Source organism: Poeciliopsis prolifica, unplaced genomic scaffold (genome assembly GCF_027474105.1).
Source record: "Poeciliopsis prolifica strain line A6 unplaced genomic scaffold, Auburn_PproV2 SCAFFOLD010, whole genome shotgun sequence".
In the NCBI taxonomy this organism is placed as follows: domain Eukaryota; kingdom Metazoa; phylum Chordata; class Actinopteri; order Cyprinodontiformes; family Poeciliidae; genus Poeciliopsis; species Poeciliopsis prolifica.
In genome coordinates, this window is record NW_026562385.1 from 9,377,882 (window position 1) to 9,403,682 (window position 25,801).

Consider the following 25,801-nt stretch of genomic DNA (forward strand, 5'->3'; position numbering starts at 1 on the left):
GAAATAGATGAGTCTTAAACAGGGAGGTTTGTTTCTTGTTGAGCCTCACGCCACATATATTTGAGCTTCCCCCCCCCCTATCCTCATTACTAAACATAGTTAAACATATACCTATTTTTTAGCCGTGGAAACATCAGACACTTGGCTGAAAGCTGGTAAAAAACATAAAACATTTGAATTGAGCAGGAAGCATTTTTGTTCATGCACCACGGCTGCGGCAGGACAGAAGTCAGTAACCAGGAGCCTTCGTCAAAAAGACATTGTATGGAGCTCAGGTAGTGCCCGAAAAAAGAAAAAAAAAAAAAAGAAAAGTATATTTTGGTGGAATCCTGTTTTCAGTCTAATGAGCCTAAATTTATCGTCATTTTTCTTTTCCTACATTTTATAAACAATTTTATTAGAGTCAAATTAAAAAAATATTCTTATAATTGGATAAAAGTGAATGTGGGTACTTTAAAAAAATTAATAAAAAACAAGTAATTTTATGTGTGTAAAACTAATTAAAAACATAGGAAATCCCCAGTTTTTTCTCGTAAAAACCTCTATAAACTTTCTCTAGATTGCCTCAGCTACGTCAATCCAAAAGCCTGTAGCCTTTAAATGGTTTGTACACTGTTGAACGCACATAAAGAATCCTAATCATGTAATGTCCCATCCTCATTTTCTCTGAAACTATAGCAGCTGCTGTGACACTTTCAAAATGTTGGCTTTATTTTGACACCAAGATTATTGAAATAGAGGTTGTAATTGGTGGGAAAAGCTCAATTAAACTGGAGTTAATTTAAACATACTTCAGAAATCTTCTAGTGCTTAATGCCAAAACACACATTTGGAAGTCTGAGTCTAATAACCCAAAACACAATCCTGTCATTTTGCCTGGTATTGACTAATTAGTAGAAACAAAAGAAACAAAAAACAGGAAACTCTTTTTTTCCTTTTGTTTTGGTAAGTCTTTGATTTGCCCTAAATTTATTACAACTCACAAGTGAAGAGCCCACTAATTCTTATGTACTTTGGCTTTTTTTTTTTGCCAGAACTTTAAAAATGTAGGTAAATGAATGAAAAAGCTAGTAATGAACTGTTTGTCAATGAATGCATCGCCAAAACAAGGGAAGCAAACCGACACATAGATCATCTTGTTTTAACTTTATGTGCTGTTGGGAACAGTCTGCATCGAGCGCTAACGGTTTTAGTTGGATATGCCGCCATTCTCCTCTATGTTTACTCCAAACAGGAGGTGGATCATAGTCATGTGACTTTCTGGGGGTTTACTTAAGAGATGTGGCAACGGCAAGCCCTGCTAACGGCTTAATCGAATTTAAAGTAAGGAGTATCTGCGTCGGTCGCTGTTGGAAACCCCTTTTTTGTCTCAGAACAAAAACAACCGCAAAAAGAGAGGACAACGCAATTTATGCTTTTATTCCTTAAACAAGGCTGTTGTTTGTGAGCATAAAGTTAATCAGCTCAAAAAAAAAATAAAAAAATAAAAAAAAAAATAAAAACACTTCCTGCTGCGGTTTTATTAGTTCTGACTCAATTTCACACGCAAAAAAAATGATATTGTGACCCGAAAATCACCGGTGAGAGCTGATAAAAGTGATATTGACTAATTTCTAGGGCTGGAATGATTAATCGGATTTAATAATAATAAATCGATTAATTAATCATTAACTAATTTAAGAATTAATCAGTAGCTGGAGTATACAGAGTGAATAAAGGCCATTTGGCTGAAAGAACAAAATTGACCCAAAACTGAAAAAAAAAAAAAGTTTACTTTATTGTAATAATATAATATAATATTGCTAATATATTATATTAGCAATATAATAACTTGTATCTGTGAGAGAATACAAGTAAAACAAATCCTACCATCCCCGGAATGCCTTGACCAGGAGGCGTCTTCTTGTCCATGTTGAACTGGGCGGCCATGCCACTGGGTAGGCCTGCTTTATTCTGGAGTTGTGGGCCCAGCCCCTCTCCAGGCAGCCCCTGGCCGGCAGAATGGCTGTATGGGCCACCGTAGGACCCCGTGTTGGGCATCAAATTCATCTGGAGACGGATGGAGAAACACACAGGAAACAGCATGAGGATGCTGAGGATGAGTGTTGGTTTCTTGATACGCTTTGCTTTTTAAAATCCCAAATACGTCTTGGGGAAAACGCTGAGAAACCCCAAAAATATTTTATGTCTTATTTACAGCTAGGTGCAGGGAAAAGGCTCCTTCTAGCTACTTAAGGTTAACAGAGATGCTTCTGTACTTGTTTGGGAGAAAAATCACAACTGTAATGTGGTGTTCTGACTAGCAGGGAGGTTAACCATCAATACCACAGAGCTAACTCTGCAGCAGCTGCGAGTCCCGACACATAACCGCACTCTTCCCTGCACCTGCTGTAGAAAAGCTCATCCTCAGAGTTTCAGCGCAAACTCCAGCTTCTTATCTACCCATTTAACTCTGTTGGCAAAAACTTCCCTGCCTATTTTAGCTGCGAACGTACATGATCTATGCTGACGAGTCAATCGCTTCGAATTTTAACACAAGCCACAAACATTTTATGAGCTTTTTACGATATTTGTAACATTGAGAGCATATTTAGTTTTCTTATCGAGGAGATAAAGCAGTGGTGCCCATAAGGGGAGAGCAATGGGGGGGCGTGGCCCCGATTGAAAATGATGCCTCCTCCTCCGGAGAATCATGTTCAGGTCACACAGCAATTTCCTTCAATCGATACATGAAAATAAAACAAATTTGTTAAAATATTTATACATTATACATATAGAACTTATTTTTAAAAAGTTTTATATTTTAAAAACTGAATATTCATTTCAAGTGGCGCCGTCAAATACATCAAACGATTAACTAAATATGTACATACCTAATTTCCATCTAAATTCCTAAACTGTAAGGTTTGGTTTAGTACCTACCTGTTTTAGTGCACCAGGCTGATGTGGTCTCATCCCCGCTTGACCCCCAGCTCCCAGGCTTGGACCCCCCTGCTGCTGCTGCTGCTGTAAGGTCTCTGCCAAAATATTACTATTGCTACCCATTCCTGTGTTGCCAGGATAACCCATTCTGGGCGAGCCATTCACAACCTGCCCCCCTATAAGGCCTTGGTGTTGGTGCTGTTGCTGTCCAGCGGTGCCCTTTTGGACACCCATCATGGCCGTCGCCCTGGTCGGCACCATGCCAACCTGCTGCATTTGTCCGGGTTGCGGCTGCTGCTGTTGGCCCTGGTGGTGCATGCCTTGAGGTCCACTGACTCCCCCCATCATCGCCGGGGAAGCCGCAGGGGGGGCACTGTTGGAAGTGGGGGCCCCTGGCTGCGTTTGTGCCCCACCGCGCAGCAGTTCAGATAGCTGTTTGTGTTTGGAGGCCGCATCCTGAACCCCTCCGCCGAGGCCCCCGAGGCTGGCGTGGAACTGGCTGGCGTCTCCTCCGTTCGTCAGCCCCGGGTCCGAGGAACTGATGAGCTCGTCTGGCAGGTCATGCTCCAGGTCAAAGAATGAACCAAAATCTAGGTTAAAGAAAAATTAAATAAATAAATCAAGAGTGGTCGATTACTTTTTAAAACGTTCCAAGCTTTATGTAAACACCACACAAAGCTTAAAAAGTTAGCGTCAAGCAAAGATATTCAGCCTCGTACTTTTTAGGCAGCGTCATGTTACAATCACAAATTTCAGTGTTTTAATCAGGATTTTACAATCAAATATAGTTTTCCAATTACCTGAATTTTCTGTTTTCGAAGAATAAATTTTTGAAATAAATTTTTTGGACTCCTTAGGTTTTCATAGTTCAGAGTGATGTTAATCCAGAGCCACCATTTTGTTTGACGTGTTTTACAGCACATTTCACAGCTAATTTTTTTTTCTTTCTACTTTGAATTCTGGTCAACTTAAATTGGAAAAAATATATATTTGAGCTATGTCGCTGAGTCTTATTATGAAGTAAAAGGAAAAAAATTCAAGTGAATTTGTATTCAGCACTCCTGAGCCATATTAGGATCACATTTGGCAACAGCTATTGCTGTAAGTCTACTGACCTTTCACACCAGGTGACAGAAAAATTTGACCACTCTTCTTTGCAAAACACCTCAAATTACCATCAGACTGGACAAAGAACAGCTGTGAATATTATTAAACATCTCATCTTAGACTAATCAATTCTGATACATTAAAATAATTTCATCAAAACAATTTCATAACCCCGGCTGTAAATTTCAGCTCACTGTCCTGCTGAGAGGACATTTTTGCTTCCAAATTGGTCATGTAAAACTCTGTGATATTTAGTTGGTGGACAAAGATGTTTAGTCTAATCTGGAATTATGGTTTTCTTTTAACAACGGCTTTCTTCCTTCCAATCATCCAAAAAAAAGAAGAAAAAAAGCCAGATTTGTAGAACGCAGAGATTTTGCCAGCAGATTCTCCCACGGGGACAGTGGAAGTCTGCGTCTCACTACTGCGTTCAGTCACTACAGGTTTCTTGAATACTGTCCTGTGATGCTCATGTCTTGGTAGATTTGCAGTTGTACAAAAGTCTTCAAACCGTTCACTGGTTTCTCTTATAAACTATCTGCTCTTCTCCGAAACGTACAACTCTTCATTAATGTTATCAGGCAACCTGCTCAGGTCATCATATGACAGAAGACCCCAATAAATACATTGGAGTTCATGAGAGTATTTGACGTTAAACGGACAAGCTTCTCCCATCCCAACATTTTTCTCCCAGGCATCAGCTTGTGGTTTGGTGGATTGCCATACATGGAGAGCAAACGCAGTGGGGACAAGGTGAGAAGCCGCAAAAGGTAAACACTACTGCACCCAGGTGGTTCTGCAGTTCTGAGGTTGGAGAGCATGGGAAGTTGTGTGATTGGAGCAGGAAGAACATTAACATTAAATAAAGGATAAACAGAGTAGAGGTGGATGCAAGAAAATAAGAATCGGGTTTGAAATTCTGGGTTGGAAAAAGTATGACAATGAGGATTTACGTTATAGTGCTTTTAGTAATAAATTCACTTGCTTTAATTGTTATTTCAGGGTGAAATGCGTTCAGTTGGCTACAATTTATTGTTGCAAAAGTGAAGCAGTCCTGCCATGCAGACAATGGAGGATGAATAATTAGCTCCGCTACAGCATATTTGGATGAATTCATTAAAAGCCAGCGGATAAAATCTGAGAATTTTCAAAGAAAACGCTCGAAGAAACACGTCCGATTTGGATTCTCTGTTAAACTGGATCGAAGTGTTTACATGGGCAGCGCTGCAACTTCAGCTGGTCAACGCCGCTTCGCCCAACTTAATCAAGTGTTGAACAATAGCTAGCTTGACAATAGTTGTGTTAAAAACATTAGCATTCTCGTCATCTATACACGTTTTTCGAAATAAAAAAAATATTTACGTCCGCTATAGGTTCGGGGACTGATTTAATTACAAAAACAATGAAAAAATAATGTTTAAACGAACGAGCTATTTTCCATCACGGAGCTCAGCTGAGTTGCTCTCCGGTGGGGGTGTATTTTTTTTTTAGCTAGTTAGCTAGCTAACTCGGTTTCAGTTACGAGCTCTAAAAGCTAGTTTCAAAACGTTTATTTGCCGTTATAAAAAAAATCAACACCTCTGAAACTCGACCTTCGTCGCGTATTCCCCCGTATGTGTTCACTTTAATAACTTTTAAAGTGGCAAAGCAAGTTTAGGCGAAGTGGGGTGTCTTCGACTCGTCCATTGTTTGGAGGAGGATCTTTTTAGTTGCGGCTAGTTAGCCTGTTGAGGCTAACGTATCAAAACACAAGTGCTGGAAAGTTGCTCCTGCTTCGGGACTGGAAAAGCTTTAAACCAAAGCAACCACGGCACTCAGATTTACACTTTCCCCACCTAACTATTTTTGTTCTTTTACAATATCTATGCCCAGAAAAGTCATTTTAGCAAGCAAGATACGAAGTGTGCAACTCTGTAACAACTCCGGGCTCGGAGCGAGCAAGTCTACAAGCACCAATCTCTAAGCTAGTTCACGCCGGAGAAAAAAAAGCAGCAGATAATATTTACCATTTCCATCACTGGTGGACACAGACAGAGCCGGAGAAGCCAGCTTGGGCCTCTTGGCTGAAGGCGGGCCAGACTCCAGGACATTATCGGCCATATTTTTTTGACGAATTAAAAAACAAAACAAACAAAAAAAAAAAAAAAAAAAAAAGAGAGAGAGAGAGGCTTGTATATCCACTCAGGGCTTATGTATTCCCTTTATTTCCGCCTTCTTCCTCCCTCCCGTTAAGAAATGTCTCTGATCGTTCCCCCACCGCTCGGGGGGGACGGTAGGGGAAGAGGGACGGCGATGTTCAGCTCTCTCTCTCGGTCCTCCCTCCTGAGTTTGTAAGTACCTCTCTGGCAGATATCGGCCCCCCACCACCACCACCACCACTCTCCTCTCCCCTCGTCGGGAGATTCGTGTTCCTCTTCGCGGACTTCAACGAGAGGCGGTGGGAAGGTGGAGTCGACGGACGACTGACAACCTCATGACATGAAATCCGTCCTCCGAGCTCCAGTCAACTTCCATAATTTTACTGATCAACGACACTCTCTCTTCTTCCTCTTTAGATCTTAAAAAGGCTGCCGGGGGAGATGATGGCACAAAAAAAAATCAAGTTTCCAAAGAGAGAAAGAAAGAGAGAGAGGAGGAGAAAACAACAACAACTTCAGATTGCTGCTGTTTCGTGCAACACCTTAGAGAACCTGCAGGGATTTTTGACTTATTGCTGTCTGTATCACAGAGTCCTCTCAATTTTCCACGTTAAAAACAAAAAAAACGACGAAAAAAAAGGCAACAAGCAGCAGTATGAATGCAAGAGTTGACGATGCTCGGTTGGCTTATCAGTGATTTAACAGACACATCCATCCACTCGGATCCAAAAATAATGATGATAAAAAGTCCGAAAAGCATGTAAACCTCTATTTCCACGCGTGGCTTTTTCCTCTCTGTTGTGCACGTGCATGCTGACTCGTGTGTGTGCGCGCGCTCGGCGTCGGGACGATACAAAAAGGCACTGGAGAGGAGACCGAGATCGCAAATCCGCTCGATGCAACCCCATCCGTCGGTTTGTCTGCTGCAAAACGGACCCTTTAAAAATTGCGGGACTCCTGCTGCCGCTTTCAGCGCAGCTTTCCTCCCGGACCCAACGCGACGACAGCGCTAATTGCCAATAAGCGGGGCAGTCGGATTGATCTAATTAAGTTTGATTCTCTCTCTCTCTCTCTCTCTCTGAGTGTGTGCGCGTTTTGTTTTTGTTTTTTTGTATCCAGAATAGGATCAAACGGGCTTACTTATCTTGCAGATGTTCCTGCTCGCGATTTCAGATGAAGGATAAAAATGCTACCGATAATTGTCACTTTTTTTCTTCTTTTTTTGCAATGCATGGACAGAAAAAGAGAGAGAGAGAGAGAGAGAGAGAGAGAGAGAGAGAGAGAGAGAGAGAGAGAGAGGGAGAGAGAGAGAAAGGAGAAATGTAACTTATAAATAAAAACAAAAAAAATCTATAGGGCTATTTCGGAAGCGGAATGTTTCAGATCGACACGATAATTGCAAGAAATCCTCCTAAAAAAAATAAATCCTCTCATTGACTCTTTGTGATGGTGAAAGCCCCCCTCCTCCTCCGTGCTGGTCCTGGCAATTTCACCCCCTTCTCTCCTCTCCTCTTCTAAACCCGTCTTTCTTTCCACCTCTCCCTCCTGCCCGGCAGCAATTTATTTACGTAATTGTCTCTGCGGACTCGCTCCTTCCTCCGCCGCGGACACATGGTGATTTTTCATGGTGCTTGTTCTCCTCTTCTCGCAGGTTTTCTCCTCGCCGCTGTGCGCGAGCCCTCTTCCGCCTCTCCTCTTCCTCCTCCTCCTCCTCCTCCCCGTCGCCGCTCCGCTAAAACACCCCCTTCCTCGAGCTTTTCGGAGTGTTTCCGTCTCACGCATGCATCGATGTATATATATGTATGTATATATATATATATATATATGTATAGCTACATGACACCCGGGCGGCTTTCCCTCCACTGAAGTCTCGCCTCCTCTCCTCGCGCGCTTCCTCTTCCACCGGACGGTGATTCGGTGACCGTCTCTTCTTCCCCCCCCTTTCGCGGTTCCCGGAGCGGCTGCCGTCGGCGGCCGGGGTCGCTCCTTTTTTCTATCGGTGAGCCTCCTGTTTCTGACGGTCTGTCCGCCAAACAAAATGGCGGCTTGTTGTTTCTACTCCTCTGATACGGGGGGAGGGTTAGAGGTACGGCAACATTAGGCGTGAAGAGGAGGAGGAGGGACGGAGGAAAAGGAACAAGAGGAGAGGTTTGTCTTCGGGAGTGCTCGGGAGTGTCCGGAAACCTGTCCCAGCATGTCGGCGGCAGCCGTCGAGTTTCGGTCTGCAGGGGACGGTGGTGTCCCACTTTTACCTTTCAACGCATCTCTACTATGTTACCTGAATAAATATGTATTTTAAAAATTATTCCACATTTACTCAGAGTATTTATTTTATTTACTTTTTTTTTTCATTTGACATACTGTCTGTGAAAACAACAATATCCTTTATCTCCCTGAGCTGCTACTGGCATCTGATGCCTGCTCCAACCAAAATCAACCAATCGGAGCCAGGACGTAGCGCTGTCAATCACCTCGTGTACTGGCTGCTAAATGGGCTAATGGCAGAGAAACTTGCTATTACTTGCTGTAATCAGTGGCCATGCTAAAGAGACTAAACATTCACAACAAGCTATACTAGCTGCATAGCTTGTTCTGGAGGGTGAGCGTTGCCCCACAAGAAGACTTAAAGGCTCTGATTGGTCATTTCTGGGTTGGCACTGGGAAGGCAGAGGAGCCTTGTTAGTTTCAACAAATATGTGGAAAAAAATTTTTTTACGTAAAAGTTACATCATTCAGCTTTATTGACCCTCAAATAAACAAAATTAGTATGATTGCTAATCACTCAGCTCTTAGATTTAGGTGACAACAGGAGGAATAAAAACATTTGGGATGCACTTCTGTGATCATTAAATTGTTGATGCCGCTCTCAAATGTTTCCACATTTCGTTAAGGTTTCGCCATAAACCTCAGCAGATCGCAATGCCCTCTTTTATCTTCTGCTCTGAAAAGTCAAAACAAAATCCAAGTCCAACAAACTGCCTTCAGAGTTCAGCTATAACAAATAGAGTCCATCTGTGTGCAATTGAATCTCAGTATAAATACTTCTGTGAAGACCTCAGAGGCTTATTAGAGAACATTAGTGAACAAACTGCATTATAAAGACAGAGGAACACAGCTTGGAAATTTAATTCAGTTTAATTCAATTCAAAAATATTGTATTGACCCCAAAGGGAAATTAAATGCTGGTATTATCCATATTAATTCAATATTCTTCAAAGAGTTATTGCAGATGGTGATGGCTGTGGGCAGGAAAGATCTCCTCTAGCAGTCGGTATAACAGAAACTTGAAGAAGCCTCTGACCGAAGACATCCTGGTTTCTGTGGCAGCCTCCTGGAGAGGGAGCTCAGGGTTGTCCATCAGTCTCTAAAATCCTTCTCTATCCACTGACACTTTTGTCCAGCAAAAACTGGCATATTTGGTAACTCTGAAGGATTCCATACTTTGACTAGACCATTGCCAAACCTTCATTTTATGGGTTTTGAGCCACTCAAATGTGGACCCTGCCGGTGTGCTTTGAATCGTTGTCCAAGTGTCTGATTCAATTGTGCTGTAGCGCGTCCAGGTTCACCACTGTGCCACGTTTTCCTTGTGGATAAAAACGTCTCTGTGGTTCATTGGTGTCTGTGAAGTAAAAATTGTGTTGTTATTTTTTTAAAGAATTTTCTTTTAATTCTTTAGTCATTTAACACCAGTATTGTTCAGTCTGTTAAAACGTGTAGGTCAAGGAGTCTCTGAAGAATCAGTTACGATAGGTTTCCTTTTGACTTCTCCTTGGAAAAGTTCCAGTCGGTTGTCAGTGACTAAAATAAGCCGCCAGTGTTTGTTAACAGAGAACAACAGATAGTTTAGGTAAATACAGTAAGATGGAGTAAGCCCTAAGGTCTAACAAATTTCTCCATTGAATGTTAGAAGCTCAGAGTAAGTACAAGGTCTTACAATGTTTTTGGTATGGAAAATTGTTCCATTAGCATCCTGGTTTTTGGAAACTCCCATATTTCGAAGAAGAAGATATTTGTCAACCAAATAATTAACTGACCTTTCAGTAAGGAGAGATGCATCCTTGTGGCTATTGACTGTGCATTAAACCTGTTGAACTGGCTCTGGGCCAGGGAGTGACCACATTGCATAGAGTCCTATATATTGTAAGAGCTTGCAGCTCCAAGTCAGAACCCATTGCAGATACAGCTGTTGTGTTGTGGTTGCTGTGTGTTCTCTGTTTGCAAACCACTGAAATAAAGATTTTTGCTCTTTGCCATTTGCCAGAGTCTCAAGCCTGATCTGTTCCACACAGATTAGATTTTTTTTCCCACATGTCCACAAAGCTCCCATGTGTCACGCTGTTTCCTTCTCCAGAGTGACAACAGTGACTTTCTCTGCTGTTCTTGATTATCTTTAGACGATGTACTGCCTATATATTTAATTGCCGACTTCTTTTTTTTATTCTACATTCTTAGCAGCAATACAGCCGATGTTTTGCTATTTAAATTAAGCAAAAACAATGTAGTTAATCGTGAATTAACGGGAAGTAAAGTATATTTTCGAGTAGGGCAAGCCTGGTTTAGATGAATATGAATACGAACTTGTTTTCTTTGCATTATTTGAGGTCTGAAAGCATCGCACCGTTTTCGTTATTTTGACCATTTCTCATTTTCTACTAATACAAAATTTTTGCCCGGAATTTCAGAGACATGTTGTTTATGAAATAAAAGAACAAAGTTAATTTTACTCAAACATGTACCTACGACAGGTAAAGTCAGAGAAACTGATCATTTTAAGGTGGCTCTCAAATGTTTTTTTCATTTTATTTATATTTTATGAAACTGAAAAACAAAGTCCTTTATTCTAAAAGAGAAAACTGTTGTTTTTTTTAAAGCAAAAGACAAACATGCATTCATAACAACTCGGTCCAACTTTCAGTACAACTCTTTCAAGATCCAGCTCAGTCTCAATGCTGAACACATCACTCTTCATTCATAACAGATTAAATATGATCGTTTTTGGGGGGGTTTTAATCCATCTGCTTGTATGTCCATTTGGTGGTGTTAGTCTTTATCATTCGGCTTGAGTTTGACTGATAATTTTGTGGACATAAACACCTGTCCTAGAAAAACAAACGATAAGAAGAAAATAAATGAAATCAAATTGGGTTTCTAATTGAGCTACTATTATTTATGTGGAAACTATATGCAAGCTCAGAGCATGATCAGGATTGTTCTTACTGCATCGCTACACCACTGAACGGTTAACAATGTAGGCTTTAACGCCACACAATCTTCCACTTTCGCCTCTTCAAGCCTCCTTAACGATCACTGAAGGCACAAATGTGCTTGATTGCGTTTTAAAGGTAAGTTTCTCGCCTCTAACACCACATTTCTAAACTTCTGCAGCCCTGATTACACTACAGTTAATGCCGTCCAGGGTTTAGCCGTCACGTTCCGAGGTCCTGAGCTTCTCGAGGCGCCTGAACGCTGCATGAACCGTCCGCGATCTGTAACAATTGGGTCGCTTTCCGTTTCTCCCCCGTCCCCGGCCTAACCCATTCCACAGGCCTTCTCTACATCGGCCACAGTCTTCGGAGCGCCACTGGACAAAATCAGAGGTCCTCCCTTTTCCCGGATCACCACGTCGTCCTCGATCCTGACTCCGAGGCCGCGGAAATGCTCCGGCGCCTGGTCGTTGTCTTCACAGATGTACAGCCCTGTGGCGAGGAAAACGATTAGGAAAGGTCTTTTTTTTTTATGTCACACGCACAGAGGTTTAAATATTTTGGGTCTTTTGACCCATCACAAAATTAAATGCATCCATTTTTCATTTCATGTCAAATGTTCATTTTTTCATAGGGACCGAAACAAAAAATTGCAATGATCCTAGTTTTCATTGGTCCGCCAGAATAAGAGCCCAGTTCAAGAATTCGATGAAGTTTGTGCCTGTAAAGTCGCAAAAAGAAACTAGAAGCTTCGAGTCGCGTTAATACGGTTTACCTGGTTCTATAGTGATGACCATTCCGGGCTGGAGAGGCTGCGAGCGGGACAAGTCGGGGGTGTCGTGGACGTCCATGCCCAGATAATGGCCAACATGGTGGGGGCAGAACCTCCTCGCAGCCTGGGTTCAAGACAAAGTCAAGATTTCTACTCTATGTAAAAATAAACAAATAAAGGAATAACACCACCAAAGGAATTGTTGGACCCAAATGGGATTAATTTGTGTTTAAGATTTTTTTAAAAAAGATACTCAGATTATCCTATTGATCGCCTTTTGCCATCCAGTTATTTTTGAGTTGATGTTGCATCATTTGCTACAAATTATTAAAGGAATGCTGGGTTATTCCATTTTAGGCAAGAAAATATGTATTTTCTTATTTAAAAAAAATATTGAATTTCTTCTTTATTTAAGTCATTTAATGTATTTCAAATAATTCAAAATGAAAAATCTTCAGAATTTGACTATTTTAATCCGATTAATCAATTAGTCACCAGTATGGTCGATAGCACATAAAAGTCGTGTCATAGTTCACCCCAGCAGATTTTTTGCAGTACCTGACAGTTTAATGGATTAACAGTTTTATGCAGAAGTAGGTTTCCCACGAACCACATCTGGCAGGCGCAGCTTCTTGATCTGTGAGGTTCGATTCCCACAGACTTGAGCACGAACATGGTCAAATGCTAATGTTCCAAATCCAGTTTGTTCAGTATTAATTAGATCTGAAACTGCTCTAAATGCCGTCCCTGACCAGTCGGATCGGATACTCTCCCTGGTGTCTTACCTGTAGCGCGTCAGCGTCACTGGTGCCGGGCCTCAGGATCCCCAGGCGCCGCAGCTGGCGTCCCAGCAGAGCCAGCATGGTGCTGTAGATGTGGTCCAGACTGACGCCGGGGGAGCAGAGGGACAAACAGGAGCGCTGCACCTCCAGGACGGCCTCGTACAGCTCGGCCTGGGCGGCGCTGAATCTGGCAGGGAGGATAGCGAGTCGGTCACTCCTCTGGGAACAAAACTTCAAAACACTCGCTTAGTTCAAAGTACCAAACTGGAGACATCAACGCCACGTTGACGTCTCTAACCCTAGCCCTAATATTTATCAACATTTGGTGGATTTTTACCTCTGCGCCTCCCATTTTAGAGATATATTGCCAAACTATTTTGACTCTTTGATTCTTCTTTAGGCTAATCGGTCGAACTTACTGCCCGTTCACCGGCCACGTCCGGGTGATGTCACTGACGTAGCCAAAGTACTCGCAGCCTCCGTCGAGAAGAACCATTTCACCGTCCTGATGAAAGACACAGGCAGGAAACAGAGTCTAAATTTACAGCTGCGTTTGACAATTAAAACAGGTATTTATAGACATTACAAGAGAGGAAACTGTTTTGGGCCTGTTAGCATTACCCAAATCATTTATATTTGCTATACTAGTCCTCTTTTAGCCACAGCTCTACTATTTAAAACAAGCATAATTTCCTAAAGACTTCGCTGCAGCTCCAAGTAGCAATTACCTTGACGATCTGGTTGTTGTCTATGTAGTGCAGAGTGTTCGCTCGATTCCCTCCGGCAACCACAGGGGGGTAAGCCAGGAAGTTGGCACCGTGGATCCGGTTCTCAAAATCAAACTGGAAAAAAAAAATAGAAGAAGAAGAAAGTCTATGTGAGGTTTACACCAAGGTGAAAATGTGTTAATCCCCTTTACGCTTCAGTGTTTTCGATTCTTACTTTTTTTTTTTTTTGGATAAGTGAGGCCATCTTAAAGCGACAATATGATTGTTAATCGTAATAACATCCGGGACAATTTATCGTCCGGCATAATTTACTATCGTGACGGGAAACAAACAGAGGTCTAAATCTAAAACCTGCCTTAGCGAACAGGACCGACTCGTCGACATCTCCTTGCGACAACGCCATCGTCCTCCTAAAAGCCTGAAGGAAAACGACGTTAATTGGTCTTTTAGCCAAAGAAAATCGGAGAAAACAAGACGGACAAACAAAAACGCTGCAATGACACCACTGACACACCTGCGCTGTGATCCGACCCGCCTCTTGCATGAGCGACACCTCTGCGGGGCTCTTGATGGCCCGGAGAGAGTGAACGAGGGGTCTGAGCGAACGCGGGGCAGGACCTGCCTCTAGCATAGGCAGAACATGAGTCCTGTGGAGCCGAGAGTGGGCGGGCTGAGAGGTGTCATACCAGAGCTGGGTGCCTGAAGGAGATAAGAGACAAAAAAATAAATAAATTTTAAAAATTAAGGTTAAAATTTTAAAAGGGTCAGTATTATGTGTTTTCCCAGCCACATAATTGTATTTTATAGCACAATCAACTAACTATGTTAACTTAAGTAGTTAATAAAATGCTATATGACAAAGATGACTTGAAATAAATTTGACTTTATTATTTAAAGTGTTGAAATTGTGCCCCTGTGTCTTTAACAGTATTTTTATAAGCTGAGAAGTAGCTTGTTTAACGAGCTCAGCAAACGCGCAGCTCCACCAGGTGTCCACCAGGTGTCCACCAGGTGTCCACCAGGTGTCCGCCTTTGAGGACAAAGCTCCCGGGAGGAGCTTTGTCCTCAAAGGCGGGGCTTTGTCCTCAAACCCCGGCTTTTTGCTCCAACTTGCCAGTTCGGGCTAAACGTTGGTGGAAACTCGAGGGACAGAATCAAAGCAACACTCCAGGAATGTTTTTGATGAGGGAATAATATTATAACATGATATAAAGCACAAAAAACTAAATTTTATATTTTACATTTCTTTTCCTTTCACAAAGATAAGAAATTACAAATTCAGCCTATTCGAGTGTGGCAGGCTAAATAGAGCTAGGATGTACAATTGAAAGGTTACTGTAGCTTTAAGAAAGGCGTGAAGTCTTTTAGAGCTACTCTGGACTTATATTCACTCACCTTTAAGGCTCTTTAAAACTAGACCCAGCTCCTCTGTACAGTGAACTCTTTCTATGCCTGTCAAAGCGGCTGCCCCGTCCCGTCCCGCCCGCGGACCGTCCCACAGTTCCCTCCCCGGATCTCTGCGGGGGACAAATAAGATGGCCTGGTCCGGTCGAGCCCTCCCGTAAAGGACCAAGGCACTGTCGGGTTCCAAGAAGCCGGTGAGGTAGAGGAAATCCTGAGAAACACGAGGCAGACAGCTGTGGAGCAGACGGGACTCACCGGATCGGTGCTGTCATCAGAAGGTGAAGGAATGGCAAACCTGGTTCTGGTGGAAGGGGTAAGGGATGTCGTTGGTCATGTAGCTTATCGGGTGGGACAAAACGACGGCCACGTGGTTCCCAGAGGAGGCAGAAGGTCCCAGCTTGTCCGCGTGGGCCTCTATAAGGAGGGCCAGCTTCTGCCTGCGCAGCTCGAACTCCGTCTGGGTTAAGCCTGGGGTCACTTCACCTGAGGAGCAGAGAGAGCAGAAAGCCCAACTGCGTCAAGCATCTCTGGTTGACACGTCTAACTATCCGAAGGCCAAGAGCAGCCACATTCAAGGATAAAAGGCACTCGCCCTGTTTGACGAGGTGAGGGTGAGTGAAAGGACTGGGCTGGCCGAGGTACCGAGGCGGGACAGCCTTTGGTTTCAGATCTCCAGGTTTCACGGAAATATGGCGGCACCATGCACAACCTGCAGACAACACAACGCAAATCCACAACGTATAGCGGCAAAAATCCTCCCAGTTTTCTGGTAACTAACCATTATTTCAGAAATGGATTATTCTACTCTGACGATTGATTGATTAATCGGATAAAAAGAAACGTTCCATTCTGGAAATTTTTCAATGGACCACTTAGGCTTTTTAAAAAATATATATATATATATATATATATGTATACAATTTCTGGAATACATGAAAATATGTAATAATTGAATTTATTTCTTTAAATAATAAAGTCAACATTTTGTTTCCTAAAATGCAACAACACAGCATTCCTTTAATGTACGCATGATCATTCGAGGCAAAGGATGCATCTGCAGCAAAAAAAAAAAAAAAACTACTTTCAATATTCTGATAAACCCATTAATAACTGGATAACAAAAAGGTGCTTCATTGGAATTTGTTTCTACAGGATTTAAACCAGGCCAAGCTAAAACTGCCACCTGAGGAGCTCTTAGTTTAACATATTTACACATAAATTGTTTTTATTATTATTATTTTCAATGCAACATGTGTTTTTATTTTCATAATGTTTCGGCTCAATTATGACAGCAGCAGCAGACTCCTTTGTGGAGTCTGCTGCCTCAGTTAACGATTAATCGACAGCTAAATGAACTATTTCACGATTAATACGATTAATCGTCCGGCTCTGCGTTAGACTATTACAAAAATCGCGAGGCAACTTTTCACAAGGCTCACATGGAGGCTTATGAAACATTAAAACTGGAGGTCAGAGATGTGGTTATGCTGAAGTTATGCCTAACTTTGGCTTATTCACATCTTCCATCCCTCTATATACACAAATCTGATGTTCCTGAGTTAGAGTTGCTCTTGCCGTCAGATTAGTGAGATAGTGATAAGTGATGTGATGAGCCACCTCCAGCGCGGGTCCGCCGCGGCAGCAGCCTGACGGCTGACCTCGTGAAGCTGCAGGCGGGGGACAACATTCCCAAAGCTGCTGCTGCTGCTGCTGGAGGACACAGCATGACAGTGTCCTGCCGAGGACAGAAGGGAGTCAAAAACTAGAAATTATATCTGAACGCACAACGGCAGCATGTGGGATTTAACTGACTTACCGTCAAAAACTCATGGAAAGCAGCAGCTGTGCAGCGGGTGACAGTAGGCTGAGCTAGCTCGTTGCTACATTAGCCACATTCGTTCTCGTTTGTGGAATTGCTGCCCTGAGTTTGGTTTGTCAGGCTGGGAGAACGCCTGTCCCTAAAGCCATTTTGTTGAATCGTATTTTGAAATAATAATAAAAATAATTCACACCTCCCCCCCCCCCCCCTCCCCCCAATAAAGGACTTAAGGACCATTACGTTCGGTGATGCGGGCATTTGTGTCGCTTTCTCTGCAACTATCATTAGATGCCATTTTTGCCCCGTTTCTTGCTTTAGGTTAAATCGTGACCTTTGACCTACTGGTGTCATCCATTGTCAAACTTTTTAAGAGACGTGCTCTGATCTGAGATCCTCCAGAATAAGCTGTAAATGGTGCTGGGAAGAGGAAGGTCACCCATGTGACCTGATTTTGGAGAAGTGAAAAACTTGCTTCTTATTTATTTATTTATTTATTTATACTTACTACTCTCCCTCTTTATTTATTTATTTAGTTTTTTTTATGCATCACACGTTTCTTATGACGTAACTAATTTCAATCCTGTCATGTTTATCAACGCCAGCCTGTGAAATCTGCCTGACAAACTCTGACGAGGGGAAAATTTTACCCATTGGTTCCGGTCTGCCCGACTTCTCGCCTGAACGAAACACCGGAGCGACGCCACCTCCAGCGAAGCAGACTGTTGGTGGCGATAAGACAAAAAAAAAAAAAAACAACAACAACAACAAAAAACAACGACCGCAACCTTCTTCTGCAGCGCTTCTTCTCTTCTCCAAGCATTGTTCAGACAGGTGTGTTCACTTCTATTTTCTCGAAAGCGTCCAAATGCTGACTTTCATTCAGCGACGCCGCATATCGCAGCGCTGTGTTCATGCGTCAAAAGGGGTCAGCGTCCCGCACTGATCCACATTTCCAGAAAGTTCTCGCTTTCAGCGACTGTCGTATTTATTTAAGTCGTTCTAAATTGTTTTATTCTGGAACCTCCTTCGTGCCTGTTCTTGTGGTTTGACTGAATTTGAATAAACAAGCCAGGGCTCGAAGCTCGCATTCACGACGTGCCAGCATGCTAGCACCGCCTAGCTTATCACAGAGGGTATTAACAGCTCAGCGCATAAACAAAGCCCCGCTAGGCTGAGTTGTCCGCTGCTTTTCTTTCTGCCTCCAGGCCGCGCGCAGCGCTCCGTCTGCCGGACCTTGACGCGCCAGCATGGACCCACGGAAAGTGAAAGAGCTGAAGGGCTTCGTGCAGATGTGCGAGTCCAACCCGGGGATCCTGCACCTTCCGGAGATGGGCTTCTTCCGCACCTGGCTGCAGAGGTCAGGAGCTCTGAGGCACAGCCGCCGATCGAGACGACCAAGCAGGGATTTACTGCTTATGACATCAACACACCGGATGCAATTATTTTCAGTTTTAGTCATCGGTGATATTTGAAGTCTTTTAACATTCTGCGGGCTGACCACGTGCTCTGACCCGCCCACCATCCAGTTTAAACCAGTAGCCATTTGTGTGTCTTCGTGTTGTGATGGATGTGTTGCAAATATGGAGGACCGATCCTGCCAAAATTGACGAGGAACAAATTGGGGAAGGAATGGGAAAAATGTTGACTGTAAATTCAAAAACCGAGGAAGAAAACTTTAAATAAATACACCTGGAAATAAATAGCAATACTCCAAAAACACAGAGGGCTAATGTTCAACATTCTGTTGCAAAATGAAGTCCCAAACCTCAACAATCATTAGGATTGGTATCCAAATAGTGTCCAAAAATGAATATTAACCATTCTGTGGGAGACTAATACATTCAAAGCGTCAGAATTGGTGCTGGCGATAAAGCATTTTTATGTACATTTTAATAACTTGAACCAAAATTTAACCAATATTTTTATTTACAGGTGGGAGTCTGTAACATTACAGTGCCTTGTAAAAGTTGTCATTCCCCTTTCACTTAAAACTATTTAGTCTAATTTCAGATCCGAGTGATAGACCAACACAAATCTGTGCTTAAACAAAGGTAGTTTAGCATTGATGGGCTTAAATCTTAAAAGTGTGGAGTTATAAGGGTAAAAAGCATTTTTCAACTGATTAAGGAGATAGATTTACATATTTATAACAATAAGATGTATAAGTCTTCTGAGCAATGCCTGTGTCATTTCCTGTGAAGAAAAACCCCCAAAAGAAATTCCCCAAAATCAAAATTATGGGGAATTTTGATTTTAACCATATGCCTTAATCTAAACCAAGGCGAGTTTCGGATCCACACCTGATTCAAATCGCCTAAATTAAAGGCTAAACCCAATAAAATGCAATAAAGTTTGTGGTAAAGAGATACGGGTGGGATTCTGTTGCACGCTTTAAGAAACGACTGTTTAACGATTGAAAAACAAAGCCGGTGTTCGCGTTGATGCTTTATTAACGCCTCACAATTTTACCCCACAGCATGGGCGCCAACATCCCTCCTCCGGCTAAGAAGCAGGACTCCTGCCAGGTGATGTGCGGATTATCTTTTCTTGCCAAATGTCTTTTTGTTTCTTTTCATTGAAACGTCCGTGGAAAGACAGAGGAGAACTATTGATTGGCGTTGTGTGACGTTTAGGGTGGCTGTCCGTGTGGGCCGTCCCCCTCCGCAGCTCCGCCTCCAGAGCCTGAGTTCCCTGTGGATTCTGAGAGCGAGGAGAGTGAAATAGGTACAGAAGAGATTCACATCTGAGCTGCTTTGTTTACAGCTTCACCGTTCCGTCTGCGGTCAGGTTCCTCCAGGGCAAAAATAGCAAATCAAGTCACCTGAATGCAACACAGGAAACGTAAACCGTACTTTAAAACGGTCATAAACTGACAGGTTGGAGCGTTGTTTCCTGTTGTTGAAGCATCTTTCTTTGACACGTCTAATGGTCGACACCACATGAGTCAAACTCGAGGCCCGGGGGCCAAATCTGGCCCGGCATAGCTTTTTATGTGGCCCTCAAGACTCCAGAGGAATTGCATAAGTAGAAGTTGTGTGCTTAAATGTTGTTACATTAATCAAATCCAACCGTTTTTATCGGTTTACTGCCAAAATTACATGTATCAATAACTCCAGTTTTACTGGAAATTAACTCATAAACAATAAATCGACTCTTTTTTTGTGCTTGTGCATAACGGAGTATATTGAAAATTTTCCAAAAAATTGGTAGAAAACATTTTTTTTAAGAGATGCCAACTCCCTCCTGCAGTATATTTCACTTCTACACTTGCAAATATTGCAACATTTCTTGCAAATATTTCTAAATCGGCACCAGAAACGTTTAGATTTTCAATGCAAAGAATCACAAAAAATAAATAAATAAAAAAATAGACCTCTGTTCATTCAGGTACAATGCAGTTAGCAACGTTTTATTAACAGGCTAGGAAACCAAGAATTTCCTTCTGTAAGGACAAAACTCAGATATCTGTGGAATCAGGGGTCCTGGACTCTACTTCAGTGGAAACAAAAAGACACATTTCTCCTTTTATTTTAGAAATCGACAATGAAGGAGTGATTGAGCCGGACGCAGATGATCCGCAGGACATGGGAGAGCTCGACAACATCGAGGTGACACATTCCTCAGACCGAGTGAACACGTCTGAAACCCAAACTTCCTTCTGTTACGAGTTTGCTAGGGATAAATAATTTGGACTCGTCTGCAGGTCACAGAGGAGATGATGGACCAAGCCAACGAGAAGAAGATCGAAGCGATCAACGCCCTCGGAGAAGGTCGGCTCCGCTCCGATCCGCCAAGTGACCAGAATGAAAATGATCCGCGGCACTGAAAGAGATCTTCGATCAATAACCCGCTCCTGCTTTTGATTCCAGGCGACCTTCAGAAGGCTTTGGATCTGTTCACAGAGGCCATCAAGCTGAGCCCTCGGGTGGCCATTCTTTACGCCAAGCGGGCGAGGTGAGCGACCCGGCGGGGCGGACGTTGATCCACAACTCGCCTGTAAAGCGTTCTAAACCCGTTCTAAATGTGTCCGCCTGTGTGTCAGCGTGTACATCAAAATGCAGAAACCCAACGCCGCCATCAGAGACTGCAACAGAGCCATCAGCATCAACCCAGACTCTGCACAGCCGTACAAGTGGAGGGGCAAAGCTCACAGGTACCAGAGAGGCGCCGCCGCCGTCTGTTTGGCCAAGAGGCAGCATTCAGTGTTTTCTATGACATCACCAAACCCTCAGTGTAAACGCATGCAACCCTACTCAACTGGTTCTTCAAACATTTCTGTTTGATTGTATTTTGTAACATTAAGCCCGAGTGTGAAACACGCAAACGTGTTTTTACTGGAATGTTTTTGTTGGGGTTTTTTTATCTGCTATGGTTCCTGTAAAGACCTTAGAAGTTTAGGATTTTCTTTTTATCATTTTCTAGGTTTTGATGTGTGAAACATGGCAAGAAAAGCCTGGCAAAATTGTAGAAAATTTTCTATTTCTACTCTTTTGTTAGCAGTTTTCAAATAATACTTCTAAAATGCAGTTTATTAAATATATATATTTCAAATGACATCCGATTTGATTTTAATATCTAACCCATGCAGACTTGGTTAGTCTTACCTTTCTTAAATATATATATTTTTCTTTTTACGTGGAGTATTAAAGGTAATAGATTTTCTTTGAAGGATCTGCATTTAGTGTGAGATACTCCAGTTCTCTTTTGACAAAAAGGTGGGATTTGCCAACTGTTGTTGTGGCCGACTGGTCTACGTAAAACAAGCTGATAAAAATCCGGTTAAAACACAAAGGGAAGACTATCAGAAATATTTTAGAGAACTTTCTGGCCACCGCTACGACATTTAGTTATGGATGCTAAACTTTCCCCGGTCAGAATTTTCGACTTCATCTGACATTTTTGTTGTTTTTCAACGAGGAAATTAACAAATTTTGACATCAAAGTAAAATGAATGTGTTGTAGAAAGCAGAACTACAGAGTGTAAATGTTCTTCTTTACTATTACGTTGATGCATTAATAGTAAAGACCCAAGTTATGGATATGGATATTCGACCCAAGTTATGGATATTAATAACTACGATAAAAATTAGCGTGGTTTGCAAAAAACCTCATCATCGAACGCCATTTTCTTTTCATACGTGGAACCTACAGCTGAGACATGACTGCTTGTGAAGGGATAGTTGTCAAAAAGTAGCACAAAAGAAGAAAAAAAAGCTTTTTAAAAATCTAGAAGAAAATCTAGAAATGCTTGAAATGCAAAATGTGCAGAAATCCTGCGATTTTGTTACTTAACAAACCTCAGCGTATTTAATGAGACTAATGCATCAACGTAATAGTAAAGAAGAACATTTACACTCTGTAGTTCTGCTTTTCTACAACACATTCATTTTACTTTGATGTCAAAAATTTGTTAATTTCCTCGTTGAAAAACAACAAAAAATGTCAGATGAAGTCGAAAATTCTGACCGGGGAAAGTTTAGCATCCATAACTAAATGTTGTAGCGGTGGCCAGAAAGTTCTCTAAAATATTTCTGATAGTCTTTCCTTTGTGTTTTAACCGGATTTTTATCAGCTTGTTTTACGTAGACCAGTCGGCCACAACAACAGTTGGCAAATCCCACCTTTTTTCCCATCGTCCTCCCCAACTTCTGAGACAAAATCAGACACAGAAAGGTCTGTTCTAGTCCGAATGCCAGTTTGTGACAAAGGGTTTCTCATTTTGCTGCATTTGCTACCTTCTGTGTGATTTTGCTGTGTGTGTGTGTGTGTGTGTGTGTGTGTGTGTGTGTGTGTGTGCGTGCGCGCGCGCAGGCTGCTTGGTCACTGGGAGGAGGCAGCCAAAGACTTGGCCACAGCCTGCAAGCTGGACTACGACGAGGACGCGAGCGCGCTGCTAAAGGAAGTGCAGCCAAAGGTACCGAAGCAGGGAAGAATAGTGACAGGGCGACTGTGCGTCCTTAAAAAGTCTTAAATTCATTTACAAAACCGTAGGTTGCTCTTGAATACGTCGATCACAGGTCTTAAATTTTGACAGGACTGTTTACTCGTGTTCTATGTGGCTTTTTTTGGGACTTTTCTGTCAGGCAAATGTTTTGAGTCACATGCAGGCATCTTCATTGCATTCTGCGACTCAAAGCTGTGGAGCTTTGAGTCATGTTAGCTAACATGCTAGTTAGCTAACATGTTAGCTAGTACATGGATGTACGATGCTGCATCCATTCTGTCACAAGACGGGTCTTAAATTTAATCCATTATGGTCTTAAAACGTCTTGTATTTGAGTTGGTGAAGCCTGCATAAACCCCGCATAGCTTCATTTTAAATTTTTTTTTACTTTTTAAACTTTGGTCGTCAGGCTAATAAAATCATGGAGCACAGACGCAAATATGAGCGGAAGAGGGAAGAGAAGGAGATCAAGGAGAAACAAGAGCGCATAAAGAAAGCCCGAGAGGAGCATGCGCGTGCACAGAGGGTGAGTCTGAGGGATATTTAAGCTGTTGAATACAATCTGGTCAAGATGGCTGACCTTCTGCACTTCATCACTGCAGGAAGAGGAAGCCCGGCAGTTTGGAGGAGGATTCTTCCCAGGTGAGAGTGGAAGCACGATGTGGCTGCATGTAATCATCCTGCACGTTGTTTGGTGTTATTAATCAGCCGTTTCCTGTTGGAAAACCTGAAGTTCTGCTCCTGATTGTTCGTGGGTTTGTTCCTGCACAGGAGCTGCTGGCTTCCCGGGCGGAGCACCCCCTGGTGGTATGCCCGGTCTGGGCGAGCTCTTCAAGGATCCTGAGCTGCTCAACGCCATGAAGGCAAGTCGAATCAGCACCAATTCGTCGTGTCAACTCACGCGCCGCTCAGCTTCTAAACATGGAGTTTCAGAGTATTTAAAACAAACACAAAAAAAAAAGACAGTAATCATGACCATAAAGGCTCTGAAGGAACTTTATCTTGTGAATCTCTCTCGAACTCCTTAATTGGGTTTACTGTTGTGAACCTTTTTCCCATCAAAACGTTGTTTATATTTCCACTTTCGGACATCTGTTAAGCTAGCAGTGTTCCCCAGGATTGTGAAGGTTGCGACCAAGTAGGTATCAGTATCGGTGACGGTGATACTATCGTGCTAATCTCGATAATTTAGCGTCAGATTGCTTCTTAGGTTTTTTTGGTTTGTTTAATTCTAGTTTTTGTACCTTGGAGGTGTTTCGATTTGCTTTCAAATATTTTTTTTTATATCATTTGTCATGTTGGCATATAATTAAAAGTATTTTGTAGACACACAAAAAAAAAAACTTTCCCCAAACTGTGGTTTGAACCAAAATAATTCAGGAAAAAACTGACATTTTGATACTATTTATTTAAACGTATTGGTATCGGCGTTACTAATCCTGGCGATACTCAATATCGGATCAGTGCCAAAATATTCAGTATCGTACACCTTTTATTGAAATTTTCTTTTTAAGGTTAAATATCTTTTTCTTAGGATTTCAATATTAGGTTTTTGTGACCTGTTAGCCATAATTATCCCAAAAAATTTAGAAATTTCACTTGTTTTTGTTGAATTACTGGAAAAAGAACATTTTTATGGTATGTAAATTTATTAAGATGTGTATTAAAGATATGGATCTTTGTGTAGAGAAACCTGTGATTTTTGAGATATTTGTGCCTCTTTAATCGTGCCGGTGTCTGTCGTTTGAATCCAGGACCCTGAGGTCATGGCCGCATTCCAGGATGTGGCGCAGAACCCGGCCAACATCTCCAAGTATCAAAACAACCCCAAAATCATGGCCCTGGTCACCAAGCTGAGTGCCAAGTTCGGAGCCTCCCCACAGCCGTAGAGGGCGGCCGGCGGGAACGAGACCAAAAGGTGAAGCGATCCAGAGAGCGCAGCTTGTCAACAATTATTCACTGTGTTTAGTTCAAAGTGAGGAGCTGATTATGTGTAAATTGGTGCAATGTTCCACAAAAAGAAAAAAGCAACAAAAAAGAAAACATTCAGTAACTTTTTACAGCGTTCTCAATCAGCCTGTTAGCACCTGACTACATCTGAACTAGCCGACAACACCAGAAACCCGGTCTGACGTTTCGGTCACCTCAGATGTGTCTCCGCCTGGACTTTGTTTAACCCGCAGGTTGACCTTTTCTTAACCTCTATCTGGAACAGCTGCACTGAAAGCCTCTGCGTTACAACTCTTTAGCCTTTCTACAAACATTTAATACGTTGTAAAGCTTTCCCTCTGGTTTTCTTTCTGAACACAGCCGGAAACTCTCACACAGGCTTTGGTGTGTTGTCTTTTTTTTTTTTTTTGTTATCAGAACTGTTAATACTAAAGAAAGTAATAATGTTCATGTTTGACTTTGTGGGGGGGAAATCACAATAAAATCTCTTGATGCAAAAATCTGCTTTCTGTTTTTTTTATATAGCCTGTCCTTCATTTGGCTGGGAGTTTGAGCTACCGCCTTTATGAAATGGAAAACTTTATTGCATCTAAACAAATTAAATTCAATTCAGTAGGAGTTAAGTATTTTATGTAGAAATGTCAACCTTAGGAGTATTTTCCACTTAATTTCTATAGATATAATATTGCCTTTAGATCAAATTCTGCACCCCATATTGGTCCTTCCACAGTTGATTAACTGTGAAAATGGAGAAGCAGACTGCCTTTATATATTTTTATACATTACTGAACAAATTAAATTTTAGCAGATTTCCATGGCATATTCACATTGTTTTTCCACCACAAATGACAATCAAATATCAGTAATATATTTTTCACAATTAACTATCCGGTATTAAAAAAAGTATCCAGCCTCTTGTCTTAAAACTCACAAATAGAAATGAAAAGGTGCTTTTTGAAAACCACATGTACTACAGAAGATAGAGTCTTTGTTTTCCAAATGTTTACATGAAATTAGCTGCTGTAAAT

The 25,801-nt window shown here is 42.0% G+C and overlaps 3 protein-coding genes across 5 annotated transcripts in view; 1 reads left to right on the forward strand and 2 right to left on the reverse strand.

Moving 5' to 3' along the window:
• ep300b (E1A binding protein p300 b) overlaps positions 1–8,182 on the reverse strand; it is a 29,108-nt gene extending 20,926 nt beyond the window's left edge. For all 3 annotated transcript variants that reach the window (XM_055035028.1, XM_055035029.1, XM_055035027.1), the window contains exons 1-3: positions 6,036–8,182; positions 2,923–3,512; positions 1,870–2,049 (exon numbers count right to left, since the gene is read on the reverse strand). In XM_055035028.1, coding sequence (XP_054891003.1) covers positions 1,870–2,049; positions 2,923–3,512; positions 6,036–6,129 — 864 coding nt within the window. In that variant the 5' untranslated portion in view covers positions 6,130–8,182. The remainder of the gene's footprint in view (positions 1–1,869; positions 2,050–2,922; positions 3,513–6,035) is intronic.
• A 2,769-nt stretch (positions 8,183–10,951) lies between these two features.
• Positions 10,952–17,014, reverse strand: xpnpep3 (X-prolyl aminopeptidase 3, mitochondrial). Its single transcript, XM_055035030.1, has 12 exons — positions 16,877–17,014; positions 16,678–16,795; positions 15,653–15,769; positions 15,356–15,543; positions 15,052–15,271; positions 14,171–14,355; positions 14,012–14,074; positions 13,657–13,770; positions 13,348–13,433; positions 12,932–13,115; positions 12,150–12,270; positions 10,952–11,866 (listed from the first exon to the last, which is right to left on the reverse strand). The coding sequence occupies exons 2-12, from the start codon at positions 16,784–16,786 to the stop codon at positions 11,700–11,702; spliced, it is 1,554 nt and encodes a 517-aa protein (XP_054891005.1). The 5' UTR covers positions 16,787–16,795; positions 16,877–17,014; the 3' UTR covers positions 10,952–11,699.
• A 547-nt stretch (positions 17,015–17,561) lies between these two features.
• On the forward strand, positions 17,562–24,813 carry st13 (ST13 Hsp70 interacting protein). The gene is made up of 13 exons (XM_055036075.1): positions 17,562–17,710; positions 18,085–18,236; positions 19,356–19,404; positions 19,513–19,603; positions 20,414–20,487; positions 20,583–20,649; positions 20,749–20,833; positions 20,922–21,032; positions 22,691–22,793; positions 23,233–23,349; positions 23,426–23,465; positions 23,595–23,686; positions 24,578–24,813. The coding sequence occupies exons 2-13, from the start codon at positions 18,127–18,129 to the stop codon at positions 24,710–24,712; spliced, it is 1,074 nt and encodes a 357-aa protein (XP_054892050.1). The 5' UTR covers positions 17,562–17,710; positions 18,085–18,126; the 3' UTR covers positions 24,713–24,813.
• Positions 24,814–25,801: the final 988 nt, after the last annotated feature.